Genomic DNA, 24748 nt, shown 5'->3' with positions numbered 1-24748 from the left:
TAAAACCAGATTCATGGACAATGATAGTTTAGACAGTGAGATACTTTTGAAGAGTTTGTGTGTTTGTGTGTGTGTGTATATTTGAGAAAGTTTTTTTCCTAACTGTAAATTTTCACATTAATCCCATAGTCACAGATCATAGTCTATACATACTATTTTGGTTTTTTCTTTCTGTTTTTTTGTGTGTATTTTAGTTTTTTTCCCATAGTTCTAATCATAGTATATCCACAATTATATATTCTGCCTTTTCCACTTCCCATGATAAGAATTTTTCACACATTATTATATAATCTGCTGAAGGTTTTAAGTAAGGCAAACATAGTGATTGCAGTCTGTCCAATTTGGGAATGGCAGCATTCATCAAGATATACATTTAAATTGTGGAGACTTTATAATATTCAATATTAACTTGGCTTACTGTTTCTGGCAAACTGGTGTAGGCCGCATCCAAAGATTTCCTAAAGCTCCCTGCTCCGTTGGTCCAGTGGAAATCTCATAACTAAACAGTCTCTCACGAGATTTGTCAATTTCTTGCTGGGCTCAGTGGATGATAATGTGACCTGTTACACAGGAAGGATTCTCTGTGGGAAAGAATGCAGTCCACAGCCTAGGCAGGGCGTGAGGTATTATTGTAAGGAGCCTCACCATTGACTGACCATGCAGCTTGGACAAAGCACAGAGACAGAGAAGTGAATCAGCCACCTGTTGGATTTGTGTGGCTCTGAAAGGCCAATTTGCTGGGATTAACAGAGGCCTGGCTTAATAAATGTGACTACTTACCTAATAGATTTAGTCAATGAACCTTAAAATACTTGATTTAATTTGAGCGTTGTGTACTAGATATCAGTGGCCAACAGAGAACTCAAGCATCCTGTTGAGTGTTCCAGCTTTGCAAGGAAGATGAAGTCAGCCATGATGCTTCAACAGCTGATGAAAAACAAAAGCCATATGGAAAACAAAATTAGCTCCTGCCATTTCCTCAGCACAGAAGCCTGTGACCTGCCATTTGGGGACTAAGTGTTCCCATTCAGCACAGTTTGTTTGCTGTGGCTCAGAGCCTTGACTGCCTGGCAGGGTGGTGTGCTCCCTCCTACCTCAGATGGCACTCCCTTGTCCTGCAGCCCTGCATCATTGCTGGGCCCCTGGATCTCCCAGGGAATCAGCCAGATGGAGAGAAGATCAAATCTTCTGGGACAGGAGGAATTCCACCCCTCTCAGAAAGAGATGTCATTGCCTGACATACCACCAACTACCCATGTCTAAGACAAGAAGAATGTGAAGAAAAAGGAGAAGGGACCGTATAGACCACTGAGAGCTGAAGAAGATGACGTGGAAGTAGTGAAGGTTCCCTGAAGAGACAGCTGTTAAGGGAGAAAGATATCCTGGTGGTGAGAGGTGGGAAGAGATGAGAGAGAGCTGAGAGCAGTAACCAAAACGGAAGGGCAATGTAATATAGTCATGGTCAGAGAGAGTAATTCATGGAATCAAGACAAATGAAAACACATAGACTATTCCTTTTTTATTCTGTTTCTCTCCCAATGTTTTATTATTAAAAACTTCAAACATACACTAAAGTTGAAATAATTTTACAGTGAACATCAATATACCCACCACCTGTAGTCTACCATTAACATTTACTATGCTTTTGTTGTCATATGTCTATTTAAACTATTTAAACTTAAATTCTTCTATCCATCCATCAATATACATTAATTTTTTGATTCATTTCAAAGTAAATTTCAGACAGCTATGTGCTTTGTCCTAAATGCTTCAGCTCACAAATCATTAACTAGAGTTCAATATTTGTTTACAGTTTTTCCCCTATCGGGGTATAAAATGTATCAACGATATGCACAGATCTGAAGTGTGCACCTCCTGAGTTCTGACAAAGGCATATACTGGTAACCCAAACTTGTATTAAGATGTGTGGTATTACCATCACTCGTGAAAGTTCTCTCATGCCCCTTCTCAGTCAATTCCCACCCCCAATCCCCAGAACCAACCACTATTTTTTTCCATCATAGATTATATTTGCCTGTTCTAGAACTTCATATACAGCCATTCCTTGCTATCCACAGGGGACTGGTTCTAGGACCCCCTTCAGATACCAAAATCCATGGACGCTCAAGTCCCTTATATAAAATGGTATAGTAGTTGCGTATAACCTACACATGCCCTCTCGTACACTTTAAATCATCTCTAGATTACTTATAATACGTAATTCAATGTAAAGGCTATGTAAATAGTTATTATACTGTGTTGTTTAGGAAATAGTGATAAGAAAAAAAGTCTGTAGATGTTCTGTGCAGACGCAACCATCATAGCTCTTTCGATCTGCAGTTGGCTGAATGCATGGATGTGAAACTTCTGGATACAGAGGGCTGACTGTAAATGTAATTATACTATATGAATTCTTTTATATAAGGCTTCTATCACTTCTTACAGTTTTGGGATTCATCCATACTGTTGTGTCTGTCAGTATTTGTTCTTTTATGTTCATTGTATGAATATACTGTGGCTTGTTTATTCATTTTCCTATTAATGAATTCTCCTGGGCTCTTTTCAGGTTTTGGCTGTTATGAATATACTGCTCTGAATATTTATTTATTTTTTTGTTGGCACATATTCCCTATTATCTTGACTAAATTCTCAGGATTGCAGTTGCTGGGTCATAAAATGTAAAATGGTACAACTTTGGAAAAAAATTAATTGCAATTTTTTTGAAAACTAAACTTTTTCCTGCATGGTCGCACCATTTTACATCCCACCAAAAATTTGTGAGAGTTACAGCTCTTCTGTATCCTCAACAATGTTTGATGTGTTTTTTTTAAATTTCTGTTGGGTCTATAGAGGTATCTCATTTTCCTTCCATGGAGTGTGACTAAGGTAATGAAGCAGGTAAAGATGTTCTGACAGATAAGACCTAATGGGTTGACCAGGAGGAACTAGAAAATTTTGCCCAAAGTCATTCATTAATCCTTGGTATTCTGATTACTGAATGAGTCCTCACAGCTCTTCTAACCCAGATCCTTCATTTAACAGATAAAGAGCTAAGGCTCAGAATGAAGACAGATTTTGCCCAAGGTCATTCATTAAAATAGTATCAGAGTCAGAGTTTCAAGTCTCTGTTCTTGTTGGACTAGAGTTGGCACATGGTTTTTCCCTTGTTCCATGGCTATGGATGACATTGCTGTGGTGAGCCCAGCTTGACTTCAGCTTCCTTTTCAACACAGGACACTAAACAGCCTGCTGTTGGCCCATTGGCATTGATGTGCATCACAGAACCTACTTGTACCTCATATGTTGTTTAATTTGTAAGGCCACACCCTTATGTATATCATCACAGAGCCATAAGTACGAGAAGAATGCTTGAACTCTGGGGTTTCCCATCAGTTAAGGGAAAGAGTACATCTCTTTCCGTACTCAATTCTATTCTAGCAAACAGAGAGGAAAGGGTGTCAGAACCTCAGGGTAATAGCTCTAATCCTGCCCAACTCCAGCCATCAGCCTGGTCATAAAATAGGGCAATAGAATTTTAAAGCAGAAGAAATAAATTATTGTTTCAGAGGCCTAGCTGACAATTCTGAGCTAGAAAGGAATTTCAGTCTTCTGGCGGGGATGCTGTCTAAAAGCCACATCTTTGAGTCTCTGTAGGCTTCTGGCACATGCATCCAGGCCATGTTCAGTTAAGAACACATGGGTATGGTGTGTGAGTGCTGGATGACACTCACCCCTTTAAGAGGCAGCTCTATGCACCCCAACCTAGCTACAATATTACTCCCCATCCCATTGTCGTCCCGACACACAGAGAGGAGAGGGAGTCTGTGCTTCTGATATCTCTTTGCGATCTGCCTTCAGAGAAGACTCCTACTATTTTGTCTTACCTTGCAAACACCAGAGGACTTGAGAGGGAATGAGCCTCAAGAAGTCCACTGAATAGTGACTCCTTAATCTCAGGATCTGCATTCTCTTCTCTCCAGTAAGCACCTGCTTTTATCAAGATCCTAATTCTCAGGAAAAATAATATAATTATTCTGTTTCTCTTTTTATCTTTGGCAAGTCCCTATCTATCATGATCAAGAAAATAAAACAGAAAAAGAAAAAAAAGATTACAAAATGATTGCAGATGGGTATGTTTATATGTTTGCCAACCTATTAAAAATGTTAGAAATGACTTGCAATGGAAAACACAGACGTAATAAAACAAAGCTAGTAATATACCTATGCATCCAACTTATATATGTAGTCTGCTATATGTAAGACAATATGTCAGGGCTGAGTGATACAGAAGTAAATAAAATGTGGTCACTTCTCGGAAACATATGGAATGTTGGAGGAGAAGAGAAATGACCTCCCGTTCCAAGAGCCAAAAGGTATAGGTTACAAAAGTTGCTTCTACTTTGCCCCAGGAAAAGGAACAGCATGACATACCAAATTCAGGGTGTCCAGTCTTATCTTCATCACCTAGGATTATCATTTTACTGTGTATCTCAAATATATAATTACTCTTCCTGGATGCTGGATGTAATCACAGTTTGGGGAAGATGTGTAATTTTCCTTTTTCCTTTTTCCAGGAAGGAAAATTTCCTTTTTCAAGGGTAGGATCCCTTGGGGATATTCAAATGTTATACAGATTTGTGACAGTCTGAGATTTATAGGAAAGGAGGAAATCTGAAATCCCACGGAAGACTGAATGGGTGTTTCTAATTCTCTCCTTTAGCCCCTCATCACCTTGGACAGCAGCATTTCCTTCACATTCCTTGCAGAGGGAACCAATACCATCACTGTCCAGGTGGCTGCTGGGAATGCCCTTATCCAGGACACGAAGGATATTGCAGTTCATGGTAAGCCCTGAAAATTGTCCTGTGATACTCCCTCTTGCCCAACCAATCCTCTCCACCCACCCTAGTGACAACTGCTGACTGCTTTGGCAATTCCCCAAGCCAGGGGAAAATTAGGTAGGTCCACAAGGGGTATCCACACCTGCTACCTACCTTGTTCCTAAATAGAGGTTGATATTGTAAGAGCAGCAGGTCACAGACAGGCATTTATTGTCTTCTGCAATGTGTCTGCTTCACAACCTGATGTTCTCATTAGACAGAGATGTATGATAAATTGGAGGAATGCTAAGCTGGAAAGACTGTCATAGAAGCATCTAGATCTGATGTCCTGCTGAGGTGTCTATAACACACATACAGCACCCACTCTTTGTGAGAATGGGGACAAGTGATCTCAAATGCTGGAGGAGTTATGGTTCCTGTCCTTGAAGAACTCACAGCTCAGCTACTGAGATGAACTACACATAACCAATGTGTTTTCTTGATTGTTGGAGATTCTAACATCCTTGGCTGCAGAGGCTGAGAATAAGGCTAAGAATATAAGGACAGAGCAGGGCAGGAGAGTGGTGATTAGGACCACTATCCTGTTCTCAATCCTGGAGAACCATTCTTAATTGTTACATTTATTGTAGATCAAACTGCTTCTATCACCATCCCATACAATGTCACCAGATCCCTAAAAAACCCCACTCTACCTGGGTTTTCTAGAAAGTTGTATAAGGTATATGACCCTTTGACTCAGACCATATTTCTTCTGCCTCAGCCCAGGTGAGTGCCTTTCTACATCTCTGCAGACTTGCTCAGGCTCTCTCATTGGGCACCTAGAAGCGTTTATTTTTTCTTCTTTTTTTGAGGAAGATTAGCCCTGAGCTAACATCTGCTGCCAATCCTCCTCTTTTTGCTGATGAAGACTGGCCCTGAACTAACATCTGTGTCCATCTTCCTCTACTTTATATGTGGGACACCTACCACAGCATGGCTTGCCAAGCGGTGCCATGTCTCCACCTGAGATCCAAACTGGCGAACCCTGGGCCGCCGAAGCGGAACGTGTGCACTTAACCACTGCACCACCTGGCTGGCCCCAGAAGGTTTTTTTTAAAGTAAACATTTTTATTGAAGTATAAATTTAATGCAGAAAAGTAAACAGATCATGAGTGTTCCAGCTTTATGAATCGCCGCAAAGTGAACACACCTGTGTACCTACCAACTAGATTAAGAAATTCAGCATTACCCACACTCTAGATATGGGGTTTCAGACTACTTTCTAACCCCCTGAGGCAGTTTCTAGCAGGATGGAGGAAGGAATTAAGGACAAGAAAAGGCTCCATTCTAATCAAGCCCAATTTGTTAATGCTTTATTTTTCGCTCTACGTGATAGCACCTACAGTAGCAAGAGTCCCCTTCTGGGGTTTCATAGTTATCTTTCATTTCAGATAATACTCATTGACAAGAAGAAGACCTTAAGATTTTTAGGAACTAACAACAATGGTAGGAGTGCAAGTTTCTTCCAGTCACCAATTCCCACTTTCTTTCAAAAGTCAAGAAACAGGCTGAAAAGAAGGAATTATAGCTGAGGCCACAGGAAAAATTGGACCCTTTTTCTAAAGCACAGTGATTATGGAGTCCCCTGGCCTATCACAGCCTCTCTCAGCCCCACTCACACACTCTGTCTCCTTGCAGAATACTTCCAGTCCCAACTCTTATCATTCTCCCCTAATCTGGATTACCACAATCCTGATATTCCTGAGTGGAGGCAAGATATTGGCAATGTCATCAAGCGAGCTCTGGTTAAAGTAAGTTGATTTTATCTTTGCTTATATCTTTATGCGTAAAGAAGCAGATGATTTGGTCCAGAATACATTTTCATGGATTAAAGCCACCATTCCACAATTAGATAAGGATTATTTCTCTGTAAAAAGAGAGAAAGAAAAGAAGAATGGAGGGAATGAAGGAAGGAAAGGAAGGATAGAGGGGTTTCAGAGGAGAGACAGAGAGAGAAAGAGAGTCTAGTATTTGAGGATGGAAATTGGCCCCATCTCATCCTAAATTTTTCTAAGACAGGCTTGACTCCTTTAATGGAATAATGAATGGACCACTCATTGAGTCTATACTAATATCATTCACTAGGCTGGCTGGCTGTTTGACCACCAAAGGGGTTTGCTTTCTTTTTTCCTTTGAAGATTGGCACTGACCTAACATCTGTTGCCAATCCTCCTCCTTTTTTCTCCCCAGTACCCCCAGTACATAGTTGTATATTCTGGTTGTGGGTTCTTTTAGTTCCTCTCTCTGTGTGGGAGGCTGCCTCAGCATGGGTTGATGAGCAATACTAGGTCCGTGCCCAGGATCCAGACCGGGGAACCCCAGGCCACCAAAGTGGAGTGCATGAACTTAATGACTTGGCCATGGGGTGGTCCCCAAAGGGATTTTCCTAACCAGACACTCAGACTCCAAGAATATGGTTGGCCATGTGTGGTAATCAGAAGGCTACAGGCCAGGAAGCAGAACGTGCCAGCAGACTCTATAAGTATAGAGTTAACCAATGTCAGATTTGCCTTAGAGGAAGTTGAAAGGATTGTGTTAACCCTTTGCTCAGAGGTAGACACCAGAATATAGTGATGAATAGAACATAGTCAATTCACATGTAGAGATAAGTCTAATATGCGACTAGTTTTATTGTAGAGGCATTGCCAGCATTTCAGAAGAGCATGGAGAGAAGTGTGATTCACTCTATCCAGGGAAGTTCAGGCTTAGCACATATTTGTGATTCAGTAAATACCTGTGAACTATTAGAATGGTCTTTGGAGGAGATACTTAAACTCTGTTTTAAAGGATAAATAGTAGTTTTATCCATTTATAAGATGATGTCTTTCAGGTAAACATCAGGAAACAGCATATGCAAAGCCATGAACTCTCAAAAGAGCGCAGCACATTTGGGAAATGGCAGAGTTCAGTATAGCTGATAGACAGGTTATAAGGCAAGTGTGTTAAAGCAGAGCTAGGACGGTTAAGTCATGTTGTGAAGGGTCTGAGAAGCTGAAAGAGGATCGACATATATCCTGTAGGCACTGGGAAGTGGAAAAGTGTTGTTTTCTTACTTAAGTAAAAAATGCTGACAATAGATTATTTCAAACACCCATTCTGGCAGCAATACAGAGGATGGGCTGCTGAGGTAGGAAATGAATAGGGCTGGGGAGAGATTTCACAAAAGATGACCAGTTAAAAGACTACTGCAATTATCTTGAGCAAGAGATAGTAAGATCCTGAAGAGGAAAGATCCAAAAGCTCCTTAGGAAGTTGAACAATAGAATTGGTGACAAATAAAGTTTAGTGTGGATGAGAGAGAGGGAGGTTTCTGATTACCAGAGTAGGTAGGAGATGGCCTTGCCATTAGTCAAGATGGCAACCGCTCAGGAGAAACATGCTTGGGGAACAATGCTGGTTTGATCTTTATGTGAGTTTAGAGCACATGAGAAACAGTTGGGTCAAGATACCAGGAGAGTTGAAAATATGGATCTGAAGGTCAAGTGGAGGTTCACACTGGAGGTAGAGATGTGGGAGCTGAGGCTGTGGGGGTCTTTAGACCATCCCCCAGGGTGGGTGGGATCAGGGAAGACATGAATGCTGATGTTCCCTAAGGCAGAGGAGAAAGATCCAGGGAAGGACATGGAGAAGGAGCTGACAGAACGGAAGAAGAATAAACAAAAGAGAATGGTGTAAGAGCATTCTTGTGGGGAGTTGTCTACAAGAGGAACTTCACCTCAAATTTTTTTACAAAGAGATGAAAATGTGACTGCTCCTATATGCCTTTGACTGTGAAACATCCAGGATTGTGTTGTAGTTTGTATAATTATATTTATGAAAAACAGACTAGCTTTTTAATACATAACTTGGTAATTATAATAATGCTACTAGTAAATAATAATCAGCTGTGTCAGTTGATGCCTGGGCCTTAAATCTCATGAGTACCTATCCCTCGTATGTCCCTTCGAATGGAATTAAGTGAATCTAGACACTTAAATCAAATTGTGCTTCTACCACCATCCCACACAACCTCCCCTAGGTCCCTAAAAACAGCCACTATACCTGAGGTTTTCTAGAAAGTTGTACTAAGGTATGTCATCCTCTGACTCATACCATATTTCTTCAGCTTCACCCCAGGCGAGTGCCTAGACACACATCTTCAAGGTCCCTCGAAGGTCCCTAACTGACTGATGCTCCCTGAGACCACTGTTCCCTGGGACAAAGGGTGACACCACCGATGGCACTATTAGGCTTGCCCCTTCACTCCATTGGCTGATTCCCTATGTTTTGCTCCTCAGTCTGATCTCTGGAGCCTTGCTTCTCCTGGCTGGTTAGGATAAAGCCTTCTCGCTCGTGGACTTGGGTACCAAGACTTCTAGCTACTCAGGGTCATTCCTCCAAGCAGGAAGCAGAGGTTCCCAGGGGATCCTCCTTGCTTGGTAGACTTCCCAGGCTTCTGAGTGCTACTTAGTAGCTCTCTGCAAGCTGGCACTCTCACTTTTCTTTATTACATCTCTGGGTGGTAATTCCAAACTGTAAGCCTAGTTCCAAATATGAATCAGCGCTGAGCACATGAGAAACAACTCACCCCTCCACCTCTGTTCAACCCTGCAACTATTTATTGAGTCTTTACTCTGTATCAGGCATCTTTTGGAACAGTGAGGTAGGTGCATAGACCTCCGGGAATGTGTGGGCAAATATATAATAAGAACCTATTGGAAAAAAGATTATATCAGCCAGACATAACTTGTATGTTACAGTGGACATGACCTAGGTCCCTGAAGTGTGGTGGACGTGGTAATCTGGAAGTGCTTGAGGCAAGAGGCTGACATGGAAGAGGACACTGCAGGCAGAGATAGTCAAGGGAGACTTCTTGGAGGAGGTGGGGATTTCAGCCAGATCAAAAACTATGTATCATATTTGGATTGGCAGGAGAGGAGGCGTTGTTCTGGATAAAAGACGTTCAGGGGACCAATGGGAAAGAAGAAGCATACTTTTTACAGAGGGAGAACTCAGAGTTTTGTTTTCTTCAGGAATTTGCCTTCAGACAGAAGCTTCCTTTTAAGTTTTCTATCAAAAAGCAATATCATCCATTTACTAAATACCCAGGCATAGAAAAATTCACTCATAATCTCAGCATCTTAACACAAATTTTACTGTTTTGTTTTGTTTTGTTTTTTTTAATTCTGTGCATTTGTATTTTGATAGAGTTGTAACCAAAGAAATGTAAGGAAATTGATCAGAGTATAGCTATCATAAGTGTTTTCCCTGTTGCTTCACTCCTAATTATCTTCTTAATGGTAGAATAACATTCTGTCAGTTGATTATACCATTATTTACGTAATTATTTTAATATTTGAGTTTTTATTTGCTGTTATAAATAATGTTATAAGTATTTCTTCCTGCATATGGCTTTTCCTGTATTTTGGATTATTTCTTTAGGACAAACTCTCCAAGTTATGGTTACTGACTGAGGGTATAAGTATTTTTACGACCTTAAAGTAACTCTTTTGGAAAACAAATTGGCAAGATGTATCAATTTGTAGTGTTGCCAACAACCAGTGAGGAAACCTCTTAATTGAAGCTTCACCAATATTGGCTATTTTAGCTTAATAAAAAATCCTGCTTTAGTAAGTGAAAACAGAGCTGCTTTGCTTTTTTTTTTTAATTTGCATTTTCTCGTATTTGTTTATCACTTCTTATTCCTCATTTGCAGCCAGTCTGTTCAAGTTTTAGCCAGAAGCTCTAGTCCTCTTAGTGCAGAAAAATGGAAAATATGGCAGGAAATTTTGCAAATCGTCCCAGCAAACAATATTTTGAAAATCATTTGTAGGAGTATTTTATTTTCAGGGAAAAAACGGATGTAAGAACAGAGGAGGTAGTGAAACTGATAATTCTTCACCTGGCAGTTCTAGGGGAAAACAGAAAGAAAGCCTGGATGTGTATTGGAAGCTGTGCCTAAAATGCCGCATTTAAGGAACATATATGAGCATGCATATGAACATATATGTCATTGGCCTGGGGAAGGCTGGCTCCTCCAGGACCTCACTCTTTTGTCTAAACATCTTTGCAGGTAACCGGTGTCCAGGAAGACCAGATCCTAGTTGCTGTGTTCCCTGGTCTCCCCACTTCAGCAGAGCTCTTCATCCTCCCCCCAAAGAACTTGACCGAGAGGAGGAAAGGCAATGAAGGGGACCTGGAACAAGTAAGTGAAAGAAAATTTGGCTAGGAGACTTGGCTGCACCTTATGCTCTTGGGGGACGCAAAGTTATTTCCAGCCAAAAAAGGAGAGAAGCTCTCCCATTGGCTCATCAGCCTGTCATTCTTTGTCCAGTATGCAGGCCTTTGAGGAACAGTCAGCCTTACCCAGAATAAATGCAAATGCAGATGAGCTGGAGCTTTCAGCCACACAGGAAGGAAAAGCACCCCTGGCAGCATTCATTCCAGCAATTGGCATCTCTGGCACTTGCTCCTGCCTCCCGCGTCAATGACTTGTCCTGGGGGAGTGAGATGGGGGAAAGAAAGAAAGGTGTTGGAGTTTCCCTGTCTATTTCTAGGAAAATGTGCTTCTTGTCTTAAAAGATCCTGGTCAATCTAAGTTCTGCTTCTGGGGAGAAAATGAACTGATTTTAAACATGGTTCTTTGGGGAGAGATGGATTCTCTCATCTTGCTTTGACTAAGGAAGCAGCATTTCCAAAAGGGAACGTGATTTACTCTCCTTGTCAAATGTGCATGTAGTTCCTGTGATCTGCAGACTATCCTGGAAGTAAGGAGATGGCCAGTCCCGTGGTTCGCCCTCTCTCACTTCCTGCTCCTACTCTGGTCTTATTGGCTGCGCTCTGCTTCACCCTTGCCTGCCTTCCCATAAGGCTAAGTTAGGAGAAGTAGAAGTAAGTGAGAATAAGGCTGCTAAAAATCAGCGTGAATCAAACACATTTGTTCCCGTATTTGCACAGACATCTTCCGCATCCCTCTACTACTGATCTGCTTGTCACCCCATCCCCACATCCACCCACAGTCCTCCTCGAGCAGCACAGATGCCATCTCAGTCAGTTTCTCTGGAAAGTGAAGTGGATCCTTGCATTGCAGGGTCGCGTATTGAAGTTGGCCAGAAATAAAGTCAGCTTCCCAATGCATACATCACTTCTGCAAGACCTCTTTATTCTGAAATAGCAAGTGGCATGTGTGAACTATATTTGGAAGCTACAATATCCATCCATTTAGATAAATAGGTAATTACAGTGATGAATAGCAGCTGTGATATTAAGGCGTGTATGGCAAGATAAGAGTTAGGGACAACAGCCTAAGTCTGCCTCAGCTTTTCATGTGGGAATTACAGAGTGATTAAATCGATGTTATGTGTTCTGAGACTTGCTGGGGAAAAGTAAAGACGAAAAATTATCCCATAAAAAGGAGGCAGCTTCTGCTTTGATGTTCGCCTCCCATTGTCTCTAAGAGAGAAAAAGCAGAAGAGTGGGCTGTGGTCTATGTGCTTTCTTCAGTCCTGGCAGGGGCCTCTCTATCCTGTGTGTATTACTTCATCAGATTAAAGAACTAATGATGGGTTAACTTTCTTTCATTGGAGCCCACAACATGTCTTTCTATGATCAGTTATAAAGGCATGGATGAAAGAGCACTGAAATAGGAGCTGAATGAAACATCTGTCTGTCATCCACTCTAATTCACTAGGTGACTTGTACACACCTGTTTCTGTCTCACTCTCCTCTCCAATATAAGCCAGTGATACCAACTACTTCCTTAGCCTCAGCAGGCGCCAAGGGCTGGGAGACCAAACAGAAAAATGTTCCAGTATCCTGTCCTCTGATTGAACATGGTCACTTTTTGCCAGTTTACCCTGGTTTCTTACTCCATGAGGGAGCATTGTCACGTGTCATATCTTCCCATGTAGCATCTCTCTCTTTTTTCCAGATTGTAGAGGTGCTGTTTAATGCTCTAAACCAAAACCTGGTCCAGTTTGAGCTGAAGCCAGGAGTTCAAGTCATTGTGTATGTGACACAGCTGACATTAGGTGAGTGCCTCTTGGGGGGAAATGGTTGTGATGATCTGTTATCCTGGAGAGAAAAGGGAGCAGAAAATTACCAAACGCCTCTCCATAAGTGCCTGAAAATGGCTTTGTGGCAGGGCCCTTTTGTGTAGTGGTGGTTTAGAAGGATTAATCACATCTTGCTCAACCCTTCCTGTTGAGGTGGCAGGACAACATTCTTAGAACTGGCCTTGCTATTGAATCCCTGGATGATCTTGGGGAATTTCTTTGGAGCTTGACTTTATTATTATCTTTTTTTTATCTGCAGCCGTTGGGTTATATTAGGTAGTCCTCAGGCTCTCTTAATTTCTGTGATTCTCTGATTCCATGAATCTTGGTTGGGAGGCCAGATCAGATAACTTTAAACCCCCCTTGGATTTACGATGTGTAAGTTTAAGCTGAAACAGGGATCAGCTCTAGTTGGTTGATTTGTAAAAGGCATTTTAAAAGGCATGTCCTATTGGGTATCCGCTACAGACTCTCTGGGAGAGCTTATTTGCTAAATGTTTCTTATTAATACAAGCCTTTTCAGATGTAGAGGTCCCAAATGTGCCCATCCAGGGTTATTTCACCAGAACAGCATAAAGGAAGAAATGCAAACATTGCATCAGTGTTTAACCAAAGTTCCCAATGGGCCACCTATAATCACGTAGACAGACACTTGGGCTGTCTAAGAGACAGAGCATACAAGCCCTTCTTCTTAGCTGGACACACGTTGCTCAATTTACACCAAGAACAGTAAGTTCCCCTGGCAGAGCAGAGGAGTTTACTTTCACTAGAAAGCTGTCATTAGGGCTGTCATTCTCATCATACTATCCTGTGCCCGGATAGCATGCAGGGCAGTTGGAGACTGGTTATAAAGATGGAGACCAGCTGGCCTCCTTTCTCCCATGGGAACTCCCTCTAGCTAATAGCTTCCAAGTGAGCACGGCTCTTCTTTTCTCCTAGCTCCCTTGGTGGACTCCAGTGCTGGGCACAGCAGCTCAGCTATGCTTATGCTCTTGTCAGTAGTGTTTGTCGGCTTGGCTGTGTTTCTGATCTACAAGTTTAAAAGGTATGTATGTGCTACTATCACTCAATTTTGATCTTGCAGCTAGATTCATGGGAGCTTATTCTTCCTATAACCAACATTCCTAAACTCATCTTGAATATGTGATATTAATTTTCCTAGAAGCTCTGTCTGGCATTGGAGAAAAGCAAAAATGGTTGAGGGTCAAGGAATAAATGGGTTTAAGAATCTGAATTCAATCCAATTTATAGGTATATTGAGTTAGGAAAATGAAGGATAGCCTGTGAAATCAATTTATTCTCTTCAAGAGAAGTGTAAGGGGTTTTTAAATCTCACCTAAATTTCTAAATAAAGGTCTCAAATATTCAGGAGATCATTTTATACAGCTTAACACTCATTGAGGGTGATTAAATAGAAAAAATGCCGCTGAAATCTCATACGCGGATGTACACACACACACACACACACATTGTCTTATCTCATATTGCAGATATCTAGTATCTCAGTTTAAATTTGCATGCTAAAAATAGTCAACCTTTATCCCCCTCCCTCTTTTTCCTGTTTCTAAAGGGAAATTGGTCAGGAAAACCAAACTACACATGTATTCAGAAATTATTTTCGAAGGCCACAGGAGGGGTGATATAACAGGACACTTACTAAAAACATGAAATTTTAGTTTCTACCAAGAGGTGTACTGGTTACGAGTATGAACTCTGAAATCAGACAGACCTAATTTTAACTTTTAGCATTTGTGACCTTGGGCAATTGAATTTGCCTCTCTAAGCCTTAGTTTCCTCATCTGTACAATGGGAAGAACAATAATACTTTATAGGTTTGCTGTATGGTTTCAATGTAATAATATCTAAACCTAATACATACTAAATAATCAACAAAAACTACTGTAAATAACCAAGAACATGCTTTTCAAAGGTGCCGTCTATGTCACAAATTGGCACATAGTAGGCTCAAAAAAATTGTATCAGTGGCATAGAGATATGCTTTTCAGGATGACTAGGTAAAGTAAAAATATTATTATTGTCAGATGAGTTTGGAAAAGCATAACTTGGTCCTGGGAGTCTTTCTAGGCATTGAAGGCAATGCTTTTGGATTTTGAAAGAGGTCAGTGGTAAAGGTACTTTACCCAGCCCCCCACCCCAAGCCCCTTTAGCTCTTCTCCAGTGGATATCTCAGGCTTAAAAACACCCATTTTAATCAATATACATCTCAGCATTAGCCAAACCAGTGTTCTTGAACGCTTGCCACTAATAGGGCCAAGTGAGGTTTACCTTCCTACTCAATTTATAGACCAATATGTGAGCTCATGTTCTCTTGGATCAAGCCATGTCAACCCACCTGCCCATGTTCCCTTTAAAGAGAGGGGAACAAACCTTCATTTCACAGTTAGAGAACAAAGATTCAATATAGAAACAGTGTGGTCAAGGCAATGTCCATTTATGGGTGTACTTCAGTTGGATTCAAAGCACAATTTCATTCATCCAAGGATTTGACCTCCGTATTCCCCAAATATCAGCCAACACTTTCTCTATCCCAGACAGTGAATTATGTACAAAGCCTGTGAAACAAACACCAGTCAAACTGGATGAATAGCAGAGTCTGCTAAGAGCACCCAGTTATCAGTTTCCTTTTGTTTGTTAGCCACTTTTTCTGGAAGCTTTCCTCTCAATGCTCAAACCCTTTGGTTGAGGTCCTGTTTGACCTTCTTTTATTTCTTTGGTCTCCTTTCCCTCCTTATCACATAGAACTCCAAGGATGGCTATATAGAGGGTGCTTGGCTTGCTGACAAATAAAGGTCATGTTCTTAGTCTTGTGTTTCCTTTTCTTCTTTCATTACTGTCCAGTGGAACTTTCTGCAGTGACGAAAATGCTCCATAATCTGGACTGTCCAATACAGTAGCTACTAGTACGGCTGAGGAACTGAATTTTTAAATTTTACTTAACTTTAATTAATTTAAATTTAAATAGCTACACCTGGCTAGTACACGCTTGGACAGCACAGTCTAGGGAAAGTGTGGGTCTGTATCTGTTTCCAGATCACTGGCCATCTCAGTTTTCAGACCCAAAACTTTCTGTAGTTGCCAGCATGAACTCATCAAACCATTCATTCAATCAACAAACATTTATTGAGTGCCTATTGCATGCCAGGCACTGAAAACAATCTCAGTGTCCCAAGTGGCCACTTAACAGGAGAAGGAGAACAGAGTTATCCCGAGCCCCAGCTTCCTTTCAGTAAACGTCACCCTGTCTCTCACGTTTGATCTTGTTCCTGGATAGTGACTGCTATTTTCTGATGTTTCAGGCAATATAATTAAAAACCATTATGAGATGGATTTTATTTTCTGAAAACTCTGCCCCACAAGACCTTCTGTTTATACTGTAGATTCATTTTTTTCTGGTTATCCGAGAAAGCTTCTGAGCTTTTGTATTTCTTCCAGTCTTTTTTTCAGTAAAGCTTTCATCACAGTCTGAAGCCTTTGTTTGTCTAAATTTCCTCCAACAGGCTTCTAACACTCATCATGGTCAGAGCTAGTGAATGAAAACTAAAGTTTTTATAGGTGACTTGGGTTGATCCATCTTACTCCTCTTATTAAAACCTGTATGAATGTGTAGCCCAAGACATACCTCTTAATCTGTCCATTTCCCACCTTGCTTACCTGCAAAAGTGGAATTCATTCTTGACTTTCATTCTCAACAGTCCTACAAGTGGATGTGTTAAGAAATGAAAAGCAATTAGACAATTTTTTAAATGCTGCAAATTATGACATAAAATTCTTTCCCTTCCAACCAGCTATTAAAAATGGAAAAAAAAAAATGCCTGCTTTTAGAGACTGAAATAAAATGAATAATCTTTATAAGGCCAAATTTATCCCTATCCTCATAGCATGATTAGGAGAGCAGGAAAGGGGAGACAGTGAACTCTGGTTACAGCTCTGAAGTACACAGCCCAGTGTGATCAGGAGGTTTGACTGCCCCTAGCACCTAATAAATATTACAGTTGATCTCAACATTCATAAGTAATATGTATGTTTATTATTAAAAGAAAACGAAGTCGTTAGGCTGCATTTCTGTTTAGATAAGAGAAAAGTAAGGGGCAGCATGAATTTTTAATTATCTGCATTTAGAGAGCCTGCCGGTTTGCTGCCTCACATAGAGTCTATTCATTTAAGGTTCTTGTAAATTATATTAAGCTGGTTTAGAGCAGTAGGTGTCACAAGGACACCTCCCTTGGTGTATGGAAAGCGACCATTAAAGACATGAAAGCTGACCGTATAGGAAAAGTAGAAACTACTGCATGTTTTAAACCTATTTTTGGATCTTTCCCTCTGAATTAGCAACAGGAAAACCTTATTAAATACCCACACATTCTACCTCACTGGGGACTGGAGTAGGGAGGGAAATGTAGATGCTCGAAAATACTTCTGGTTGATACTGGGACAACAGGGCAATTCTCCTTTAGAAATGCATGGAATGTTCTGGATTGGGGTGGGTGATAGCCATCTCAAGTTTTAATAACATCTTTGCCAGTAATCACCTTCTTGAAATGTGTGGACTTCAATCCAATTTATCCATCATTTAATGAGGTTAGAGAGGTCTCTTCTAGATGTAATATTCCAAAATAAAAATGTGATCTTTTTGTTTGAGAACGTAGCATATGAAAGTGGAAAGAGCACAGGCTTTGAGGTCATTTGTTCATTCATTCTGCAAATACTTACTGAATGTAAACCATGTGCCAAGCACTGTGTTATATAAGGTAAGCATATAGCAGTGAAGATAGAAAACAAAGACCTTGCTTAAGCGGGGCTTTTAGTCTAGTGGGAGAGAAAGACAGAAAACAAGTCAATGGGCATTGACTATTGCATCACCCTAAACCACACCCTATGCCCTTCTTTCATAGACACTGTCCCATATTAAATATTTATAACAGGAGAGGTTGGGTGGTTGCGGGGGGCCTCTTGGAAGTGACATGTAAGCCAGATTCTGAAGGACAAGAAAGACACCATCATGAAAAGAGTGGAAGGAGGTCTTACAGACAGAGGGAGGAGTTGATTCAAAGTTCCCAAGGTGGGGACGAGTTTGATGTATTAGAATCTTACTACTCCAAGTTTGAGTCTCAGACCAGCAGGACCAGCATCACCTGGAAGCTTGGCAGAAATGCAGAATTTCAACCCATCCTGTCCAGCCCTACAGAATCACAAATGCGTTTTAATGAGAACTTGGGTGATGCCTAGGCACATTAAAGTTTGAGAAGAGCTGGATTTGAGGAATCAAATTAGGCTGCAAAAGCTGGAACACAGTGGGTCAGGAGATGATGGAGATGGGTCAGGAGGTGAATCCTCCCAGAAGATCTCAGTCTGCACCTGCGGGTTCCTCCAACTTCAAGTCGGCTTGCCTTGTTTCCAAACCTACTACCTTTGTGTCTTTACAGGATATTATTTTGCTTCTCTTAATCCTTAATCCTCTCCACAATCCTAAAAGGAAACTATTGTTATTCCTATTGAACAGATGAGGAAACTGACTGTCAAAGTATTTAATATACTTGGCCATGGAAAGTGTTCTGAAAGTCATAGCAATGGCTATCAGTCTTATATTTCTTGGCTCTTCATAAAGGGAACAAATGTGAATTGATTTAATTGATGCAGCAGATCACGAAAAAGATGTCTTTGCACTTTGATACACTCTTATGGGTCTCAAAGTCCAGCCCCTTTAAAAACTTAATAAGAAGTAAGTGTTTTATGGGTTTTAGTGCCTACCTGATCACCAGCATTGCCCTGTTTACACCTGCTGGTTTTTTATCCCAGAAAAAGGGGATTCCTCAGGGAGTTCTGTGGTTTACATCTCACCTTGGCATCTGGGTCTCTGATCTTGTATTCCTTGGCCTCATGGCCACAGTGGCTGGGTAACCAGCCCCTTTCCCTGACATTGGCCTGACCTGTAAATAGCTCTTTCTCCCCTTATCACCCAGGATTTCCAATTGCCCAAGTTTGGCATGCCCTGTGATCATAATCTGATTTTGCTCCCGCCCCATGTAGGAAAATCCCCTGGATTAACATCTATGCTCAAGTCCAACACGACAAGGAGCAGGAGATGATTGGGTCAGTGAGCCAAAGTGAAAACACCCCCAAAATCACACTCAGTGACTTCACCGAGCCCGAGGAACTGCTGGACAAAGAGCTGGACACCCGGGTCATAGGTATGTGTGCTGGTACCGCCAAGTTCCTGTGTCCTCTGCCCTCCCATCCCTAGGTCAGTCAGCCCACTTGGCCTGTCCTTCAGATAGTGCTAGACTGGAGGGTCGGGAAAAGCAACTGGCTACAGTGACGTAATCATGTTTTAAAATTTGTCTGCCACCCCTGGCTTTGCTAAATTGGCAGAATTTTTCTCCCTTAAAAGTAGATCAGGATCAAAAGTGCTGGAGTCAGAGTTGGGGAGGATGAGGCCTACTATCCATTACTGTTGGACTTTTTCTTTTTTTTCTATAAAGCAAAAGCATTATATGTCCTTATTAATAATCATATGAATGTGGACTCTGGCATCAGATAGCCCGGGGTCCATTTTCTTGTTGTGCCAATCTACTAGCTCTATGACCTCTCTCTGCCTCATATTCCTCATCTGTGAAATGGGAATGATAGTACCTACCTTCTAAGATTGTTGTGATAATGAACTGATATTATTTCATTAACACAGTGCCTGCCACATAGTAAGTGTTCAATACTTGTTGGCTGTTATTATTGTTATCAACAGAGTATAAGATGGCAAAGTATTGCTCCTACTTTGTGTGCTGATATGGGAGAGGGCAAATGTTAAACACACATGAGATAAGCCAGTGAGTTGATAGGAGAGAATATCCAGGTGCTCTATTTAATAAATACATATTAAGCGTGGCTTGGCATTTAGCGGTGAATAGAACAAAGATCCCTGCCCTTGTGAAATTTACCTCCTTCTCTCCCTCTGTCTTCTCTCCCCTACAGGAGCCATTGCCACCATTGCAAACAGCGAAAGCACAAAGGAGATCCCCAACTGCACTAGTGTTTAATACCAACAAGCCACATGGTCAACCATCTTTCTGACTTTTTATTTTTGATGATTACTGTTACTATTATTATGGAAAAATGAAAATGTCTTTTTTACCTTTTGTTTACCAATGGCCCCTTCATATATAGCATACAGATGATTAGCTTTGGGAGGCAAAGGCATTCTTAGCTGATTAAAATGAGATGAGACAAAAAGAATAAATGGCTGTATTTGTGCTAAGGGCAAAGGATGCATCTTCCTATGGCCTCCTTGCTTTATTCTGCCATTGATAGTGCAAGGACTCTCTTTTTCCTTATGGTCTCTCTTTCTTTTTACTTTTCAAGTTTGATTGGCTTTTTATTAGCCTCCCATCCCCGCCCCCCCCCAAATCACCCACATACCCCTCAGCGCACACACCTAAAACACAAACCATTTTCCAGTTAGATCTGCAGGAGGTAGGTTGGTGGGGAGGAGCTGCAGAAAGCGTGCACACCTTTATGAAAGAGGTCCTGCCTCGTGCATGTCAATACGAGGCAACAGATGGTTTATTGTATATAATTACAATGTAAATAGCTTTTTATTTCATAAGAAATAATTTAATGTTTAGTAAAAAAGAAAACAGAAAAAAGAAAGATGCGTGTGTTGGCTTATGCACTCACCCTCAGAGCTGACCAACCCCCAGGCCTGCTTGATGTGTTGGGTTCTGGATGCTCTCCAGTTGTCTGTCACACTTAACTCTTGCATCTCTGTGTCCATGCCATAGCTGGTTTCTACTTATGTATATAAAGGGGGGCGGGGGGAGGGCTTCTTTGGGACAATTGGTAAAGGAAGGACTACAGTGGCATCATAGAACACGTGGTCTTTTTGTTCCATCAGTGACATGGAAGAGGTTGTAAGATAAAGCCTACTAGAGACTTCAAACTGAGACCCAGATGGGGAAATAAAGCTTCTTAACCAAAAGGCAACAGAAGCCAGGCAATGGATCTAAAAATGGCAATTATTCTGCTTTCTGGTTGGATTCCATAGAAATGTATGCTGCTTATGGAGAATTCTTGGACTACTATTAGCTCAGAAAAGTCCCCTGGGCACTAGGTTAGGCCTAGCAAGTGCCTCTTGGCACAAAAGGGGTTAGAGAGGTTGGGAGGGAGATGGCATTTGTGCAATCACGAGTTCATGCAAACCCTGCAGGCCAAATAGGAGTCTAGACTTTAATGATATTAGTCAAAGATGATTTTAGCAAAGCCGTGTTATTTGCTTGTCAGATGTACACAACTTCCTTAAAGTCAAATGTCTGCCTTCCGTTCCCTTAAGATAGTTCTTGCCTCTGGGGTGAATGGCTTTCAAAGCCAGTTTTCTCTTTTGCAGCACCCCAGCCCCTTCACGCCTTTTACACATATCACTTTTGTTCAGTAGGGTCATTTGAAGCCATGCTGTAAACATTGTTTTATTTTCAGGCTCAGCTTGAACACACTTGTTTTAAAAAATGATATACTGTATATATATGCAAGGAAAGGCTGAATTTTGTACCTGTTTAATTTGTGTGGGGTATTGTTCGCATTCTCTGTAAGAGACTGAGAGAATGCACTTAGAGAAATCTGACTGGCTACAACATAGATAAGGATTCGGAGTATTTCTAAAGATCCTACTTTTTTGTTTCAAGGGTTAAATGGGGCAGACAATTGCAATACTGTACTAAACACTGGAATACAAATGCATGAGTCATATCTATATATACAGTATATGTACATATACTGTTCTTGGTTTTATTGTTCCATTTGAATATTTCTACTGTAAAAAAAAGACAGTGTTTTGAAATTGTTGAAAATAAATGTATTTTTGTACATCAAAGCTATATAACTGGCTAAGAATTCTCTCTTTGGGCAGTTTTCTTTATTGATTATATCAGTCAACTATCACTATAATAATGCTAAAGGGCAAAAAAAAATCCCAAAGCCTGAATGGCTTATAACAACAGATATTTACATTTTGCTCATGAGTTTTCAGGTCAGCTGTGGGTTTGGCTGAGCTCAGTTGAGATTGACAGGGCTCTCCTGGGCTAGTTTTGATGCAAGCTGTAGTTGATTCAGGTCTGCTACATGGATTGTCATCATTCTGAGACCAGCAGCTACCCAGGGCATGGTTTTTCAGTGGTAGATTTCAGAATTCCAAGTGAAGCCAGCAGAAGATACTATGCCTCGAAGGTCTTGGCTCAAAATGGTCACTCTATTTAGTATCACCTACATTCAATTGACTAATAAAAACCACTTGGCCAAATGCAACCTCAATGGGCTAGAGAAAGAGACTCTGCTTACTCTGGTGCAAAGCACTACTAAGTTACATGAAAGAGATGTGGATGTATAATTCCAGTATAGGAAGGCCATAACAATTTGAGGACAAGAGTTCAGTCTACTATACCTATTCATTTTCTGTGACCCCATGGGGAATTTTCACTCAATGACCCATTTGAATCAGTATCCAAGTACCCATCCCATTGCTTGTGGCCAGGACTTCTAAGCAGAAGTCTTAGTACTACAAGGCCCTTGAGTCTGACATCAGCTCCCATTGAGTGGCAGAGGTGGAACTCCAACTCAGGTCTTGAAGATTTCATCAGGAGAAATGAAAAGAGGCTAAAAACAAGATGTAGTTGTTTTTTGTTTGTGCTTTTTTACCTTTTTCATGCTGCTCAGTGCACCAAACCTGCAGCAAGTCTCCGTATCTTCCCACTTCTGAGTGAGGAAGTTGGAAGGAGGAATAAATGGCTCTTCTCCACACTAGATAAATAAAGGAACGTGAACTAAGTAGCTAGAATCAGGGCTGTAAGTTGGATGTGTGTATTTTTTTAGTGCTCAAAATATGTAATAAATTTCCATGGATCCCAGAAACTCAAGAAACTAGAAAGCTCTGGTCAATAATTTTCTCCCATATTTTGGATACGAGCTATATATTCTGGAATAATATTTTCTGAACTCGAATTGGAGATAGAAGATTAAACAAAGGGGGTTTTCTTTTGATTTGTGAATGTATTTTAAAATTATGTACTAGTGTTTTATAGCTTTTCCTGAGTTATACTCACCTTTTTAAAAATTGACATTATGTAAGTCCGTTCTCAAATATTGAGGCTGTCACTTCTGGTAGCTCTAGAAAAAAAGAAATAGTGGGGTTTTTTGGTCTAAATAGTGGTTCATAACATATGGTGCCTGTACTTCTTTAAAAGATTTTTAATGGCTTTGAGCTTCCCAAATAATGTAAAGTATTCCTATCCCAAGTCAAAGGTGAATTTTCCAAATGCATTAGTTTTTGCTCTCCAATGAGATCTGAGTTCTTCCCAAGTTAATTTTATGTCTGGGTTGATGAAATTGCTCCACCAGATTAAAAAGCATGAAAGTGAAATAAAATGGTAAAATAGTATTAGTCAGTTGGTTCATTTGGCCTTAGCTATTCTAAGAATATAGCATCTGCAGCCACCACCAGCACAGGTCTGTCATTTTTCTCAGTAGTAGACAGCCAAAGGCAGATGGTGGAGAGTGTGGCTGGCTTTGTAGCTACTTCGATGCAGGGTTTCTCACTAGTGGTGAAGACATTCTTTGCATCAGAACTGTCTTCTCTAAGGCAATTCTAGACCTGATAGCTAAACCTGCAGAAGCCCTGTGGGGCTGGAGTCCAGCTGTCAGCGTTGTAAGCAGATTCTCCAAGGATTTTCACGTGCGCTGAAATTTGAGCATAACTGTTGTATCTGCCACTAAAATACCTCAGGGAGAATGACTGAGTAAGTCACCTCCCCTGGGCTCCTGTTACGGTGATACAAGGCACCTTAATCTGGAGAAGTGAGAACAGTCTCCAAATGTGCTCATTTCCTCCTGAGCAACAGCTGCAACTCTGAGAGTGCCACCCAATTGAGTTACCTGGAACAAAACGCACTACGAGTCAAGGTGGTGATGGATTGTGCCTTGGAAAGAATATGAAGCCAGGAATTAGGAGATGTCTGACTTCCAACAAGTCATTCTGGACCACAATTTCCTTATTTGTAAAAAGAAAACACTTTATGGCCTGCCTCACTGGCTAGTTTTGATTTCCAGAGATGTGGAAAGCACACTACCAATTTCAAAATTATTGAGAGATGACTAATATGGGCAATACTTAGAACTCTCTTCTCCTGTAGAGGGATCAACTGAGACTCCGAGAGGAAAGTCTCTTCCCAAAGGTTGCACAGCAAATTACTGCAGAGCTGAAGATAGAATCCATGTCTTCTTTACAACAGGGCAGCGTTCTTTCCACTGCACACCTCCCTAACAAGTGCAAAGCTGACTGAACTGCACATTACTAAGAGCCAGTAGAGAGCCTGATAGCTATGCCAATATGGTTCCCGTGTTTAGAATGTCCAGAACGGTTTAGAATCTAACTTCCCAAGTGTGTTCATCATTCAGTGGCTCACAACCCATCTCATGCTGTTACCCTGCTGACCTACTTGTTTAGCAGCTCATGGCCTGATGCCCTTGCTTCCCTCACTGGACTGAAATAAGGCTGCTCAACAGACAGCTGCCAGGCCCCAGCTTCACGTGCTGCGCTGCTTGCCTTTTTCAGAGGGAAGAAGGCCAGAGAGCAAACATAAGCAATGAGAATGCCTCATCCCGACACACACACCAGATCCTGCCAAATTCGCTTGTCTGCTCCAACAGTGCTGCCAAAGGGGACCAGATAGAGACCAACAATTACCTCTCAAAGTACTACTGCATCTTCATGTCCCTTAAACTTATTTTAATTGCCATTAACTTTAAGGAAGCAGAGTTCCCTTTAAGATGCTCTTT

The 24748-nt window shown here is 41.1% G+C and overlaps 1 protein-coding gene across 1 annotated transcript in view; it reads left to right on the top strand.

Moving 5' to 3' along the window:
• SORCS3 (sortilin related VPS10 domain containing receptor 3) overlaps positions 1–21791 on the top strand; it is a 566960-nt gene extending 545169 nt beyond the window's left edge. Inside the window, exons 21-27 of the mRNA XM_070605236.1 lie at positions 4721–4844; positions 6519–6631; positions 10933–11064; positions 12790–12889; positions 13853–13958; positions 18962–19122; positions 19901–21791. Of these exons, the coding sequence (XP_070461337.1) occupies positions 4721–4844; positions 6519–6631; positions 10933–11064; positions 12790–12889; positions 13853–13958; positions 18962–19122; positions 19901–19965 (801 nt within the window). The 3' untranslated portion in view covers positions 19966–21791. The remainder of the gene's footprint in view (positions 1–4720; positions 4845–6518; positions 6632–10932; positions 11065–12789; positions 12890–13852; positions 13959–18961; positions 19123–19900) is intronic.
• The last annotated feature ends 2957 nt before the right edge of the window (positions 21792–24748 follow it).

Source organism: Equus przewalskii, chromosome 1, assembly GCF_037783145.1.
Source record: "Equus przewalskii isolate Varuska chromosome 1, EquPr2, whole genome shotgun sequence".
NCBI lineage: Eukaryota > Metazoa > Chordata > Mammalia > Perissodactyla > Equidae > Equus > Equus przewalskii.
Note: the sequence above shows the minus strand (reverse complement) of the source record. Positions and strands in the feature narration are given on the sequence as shown.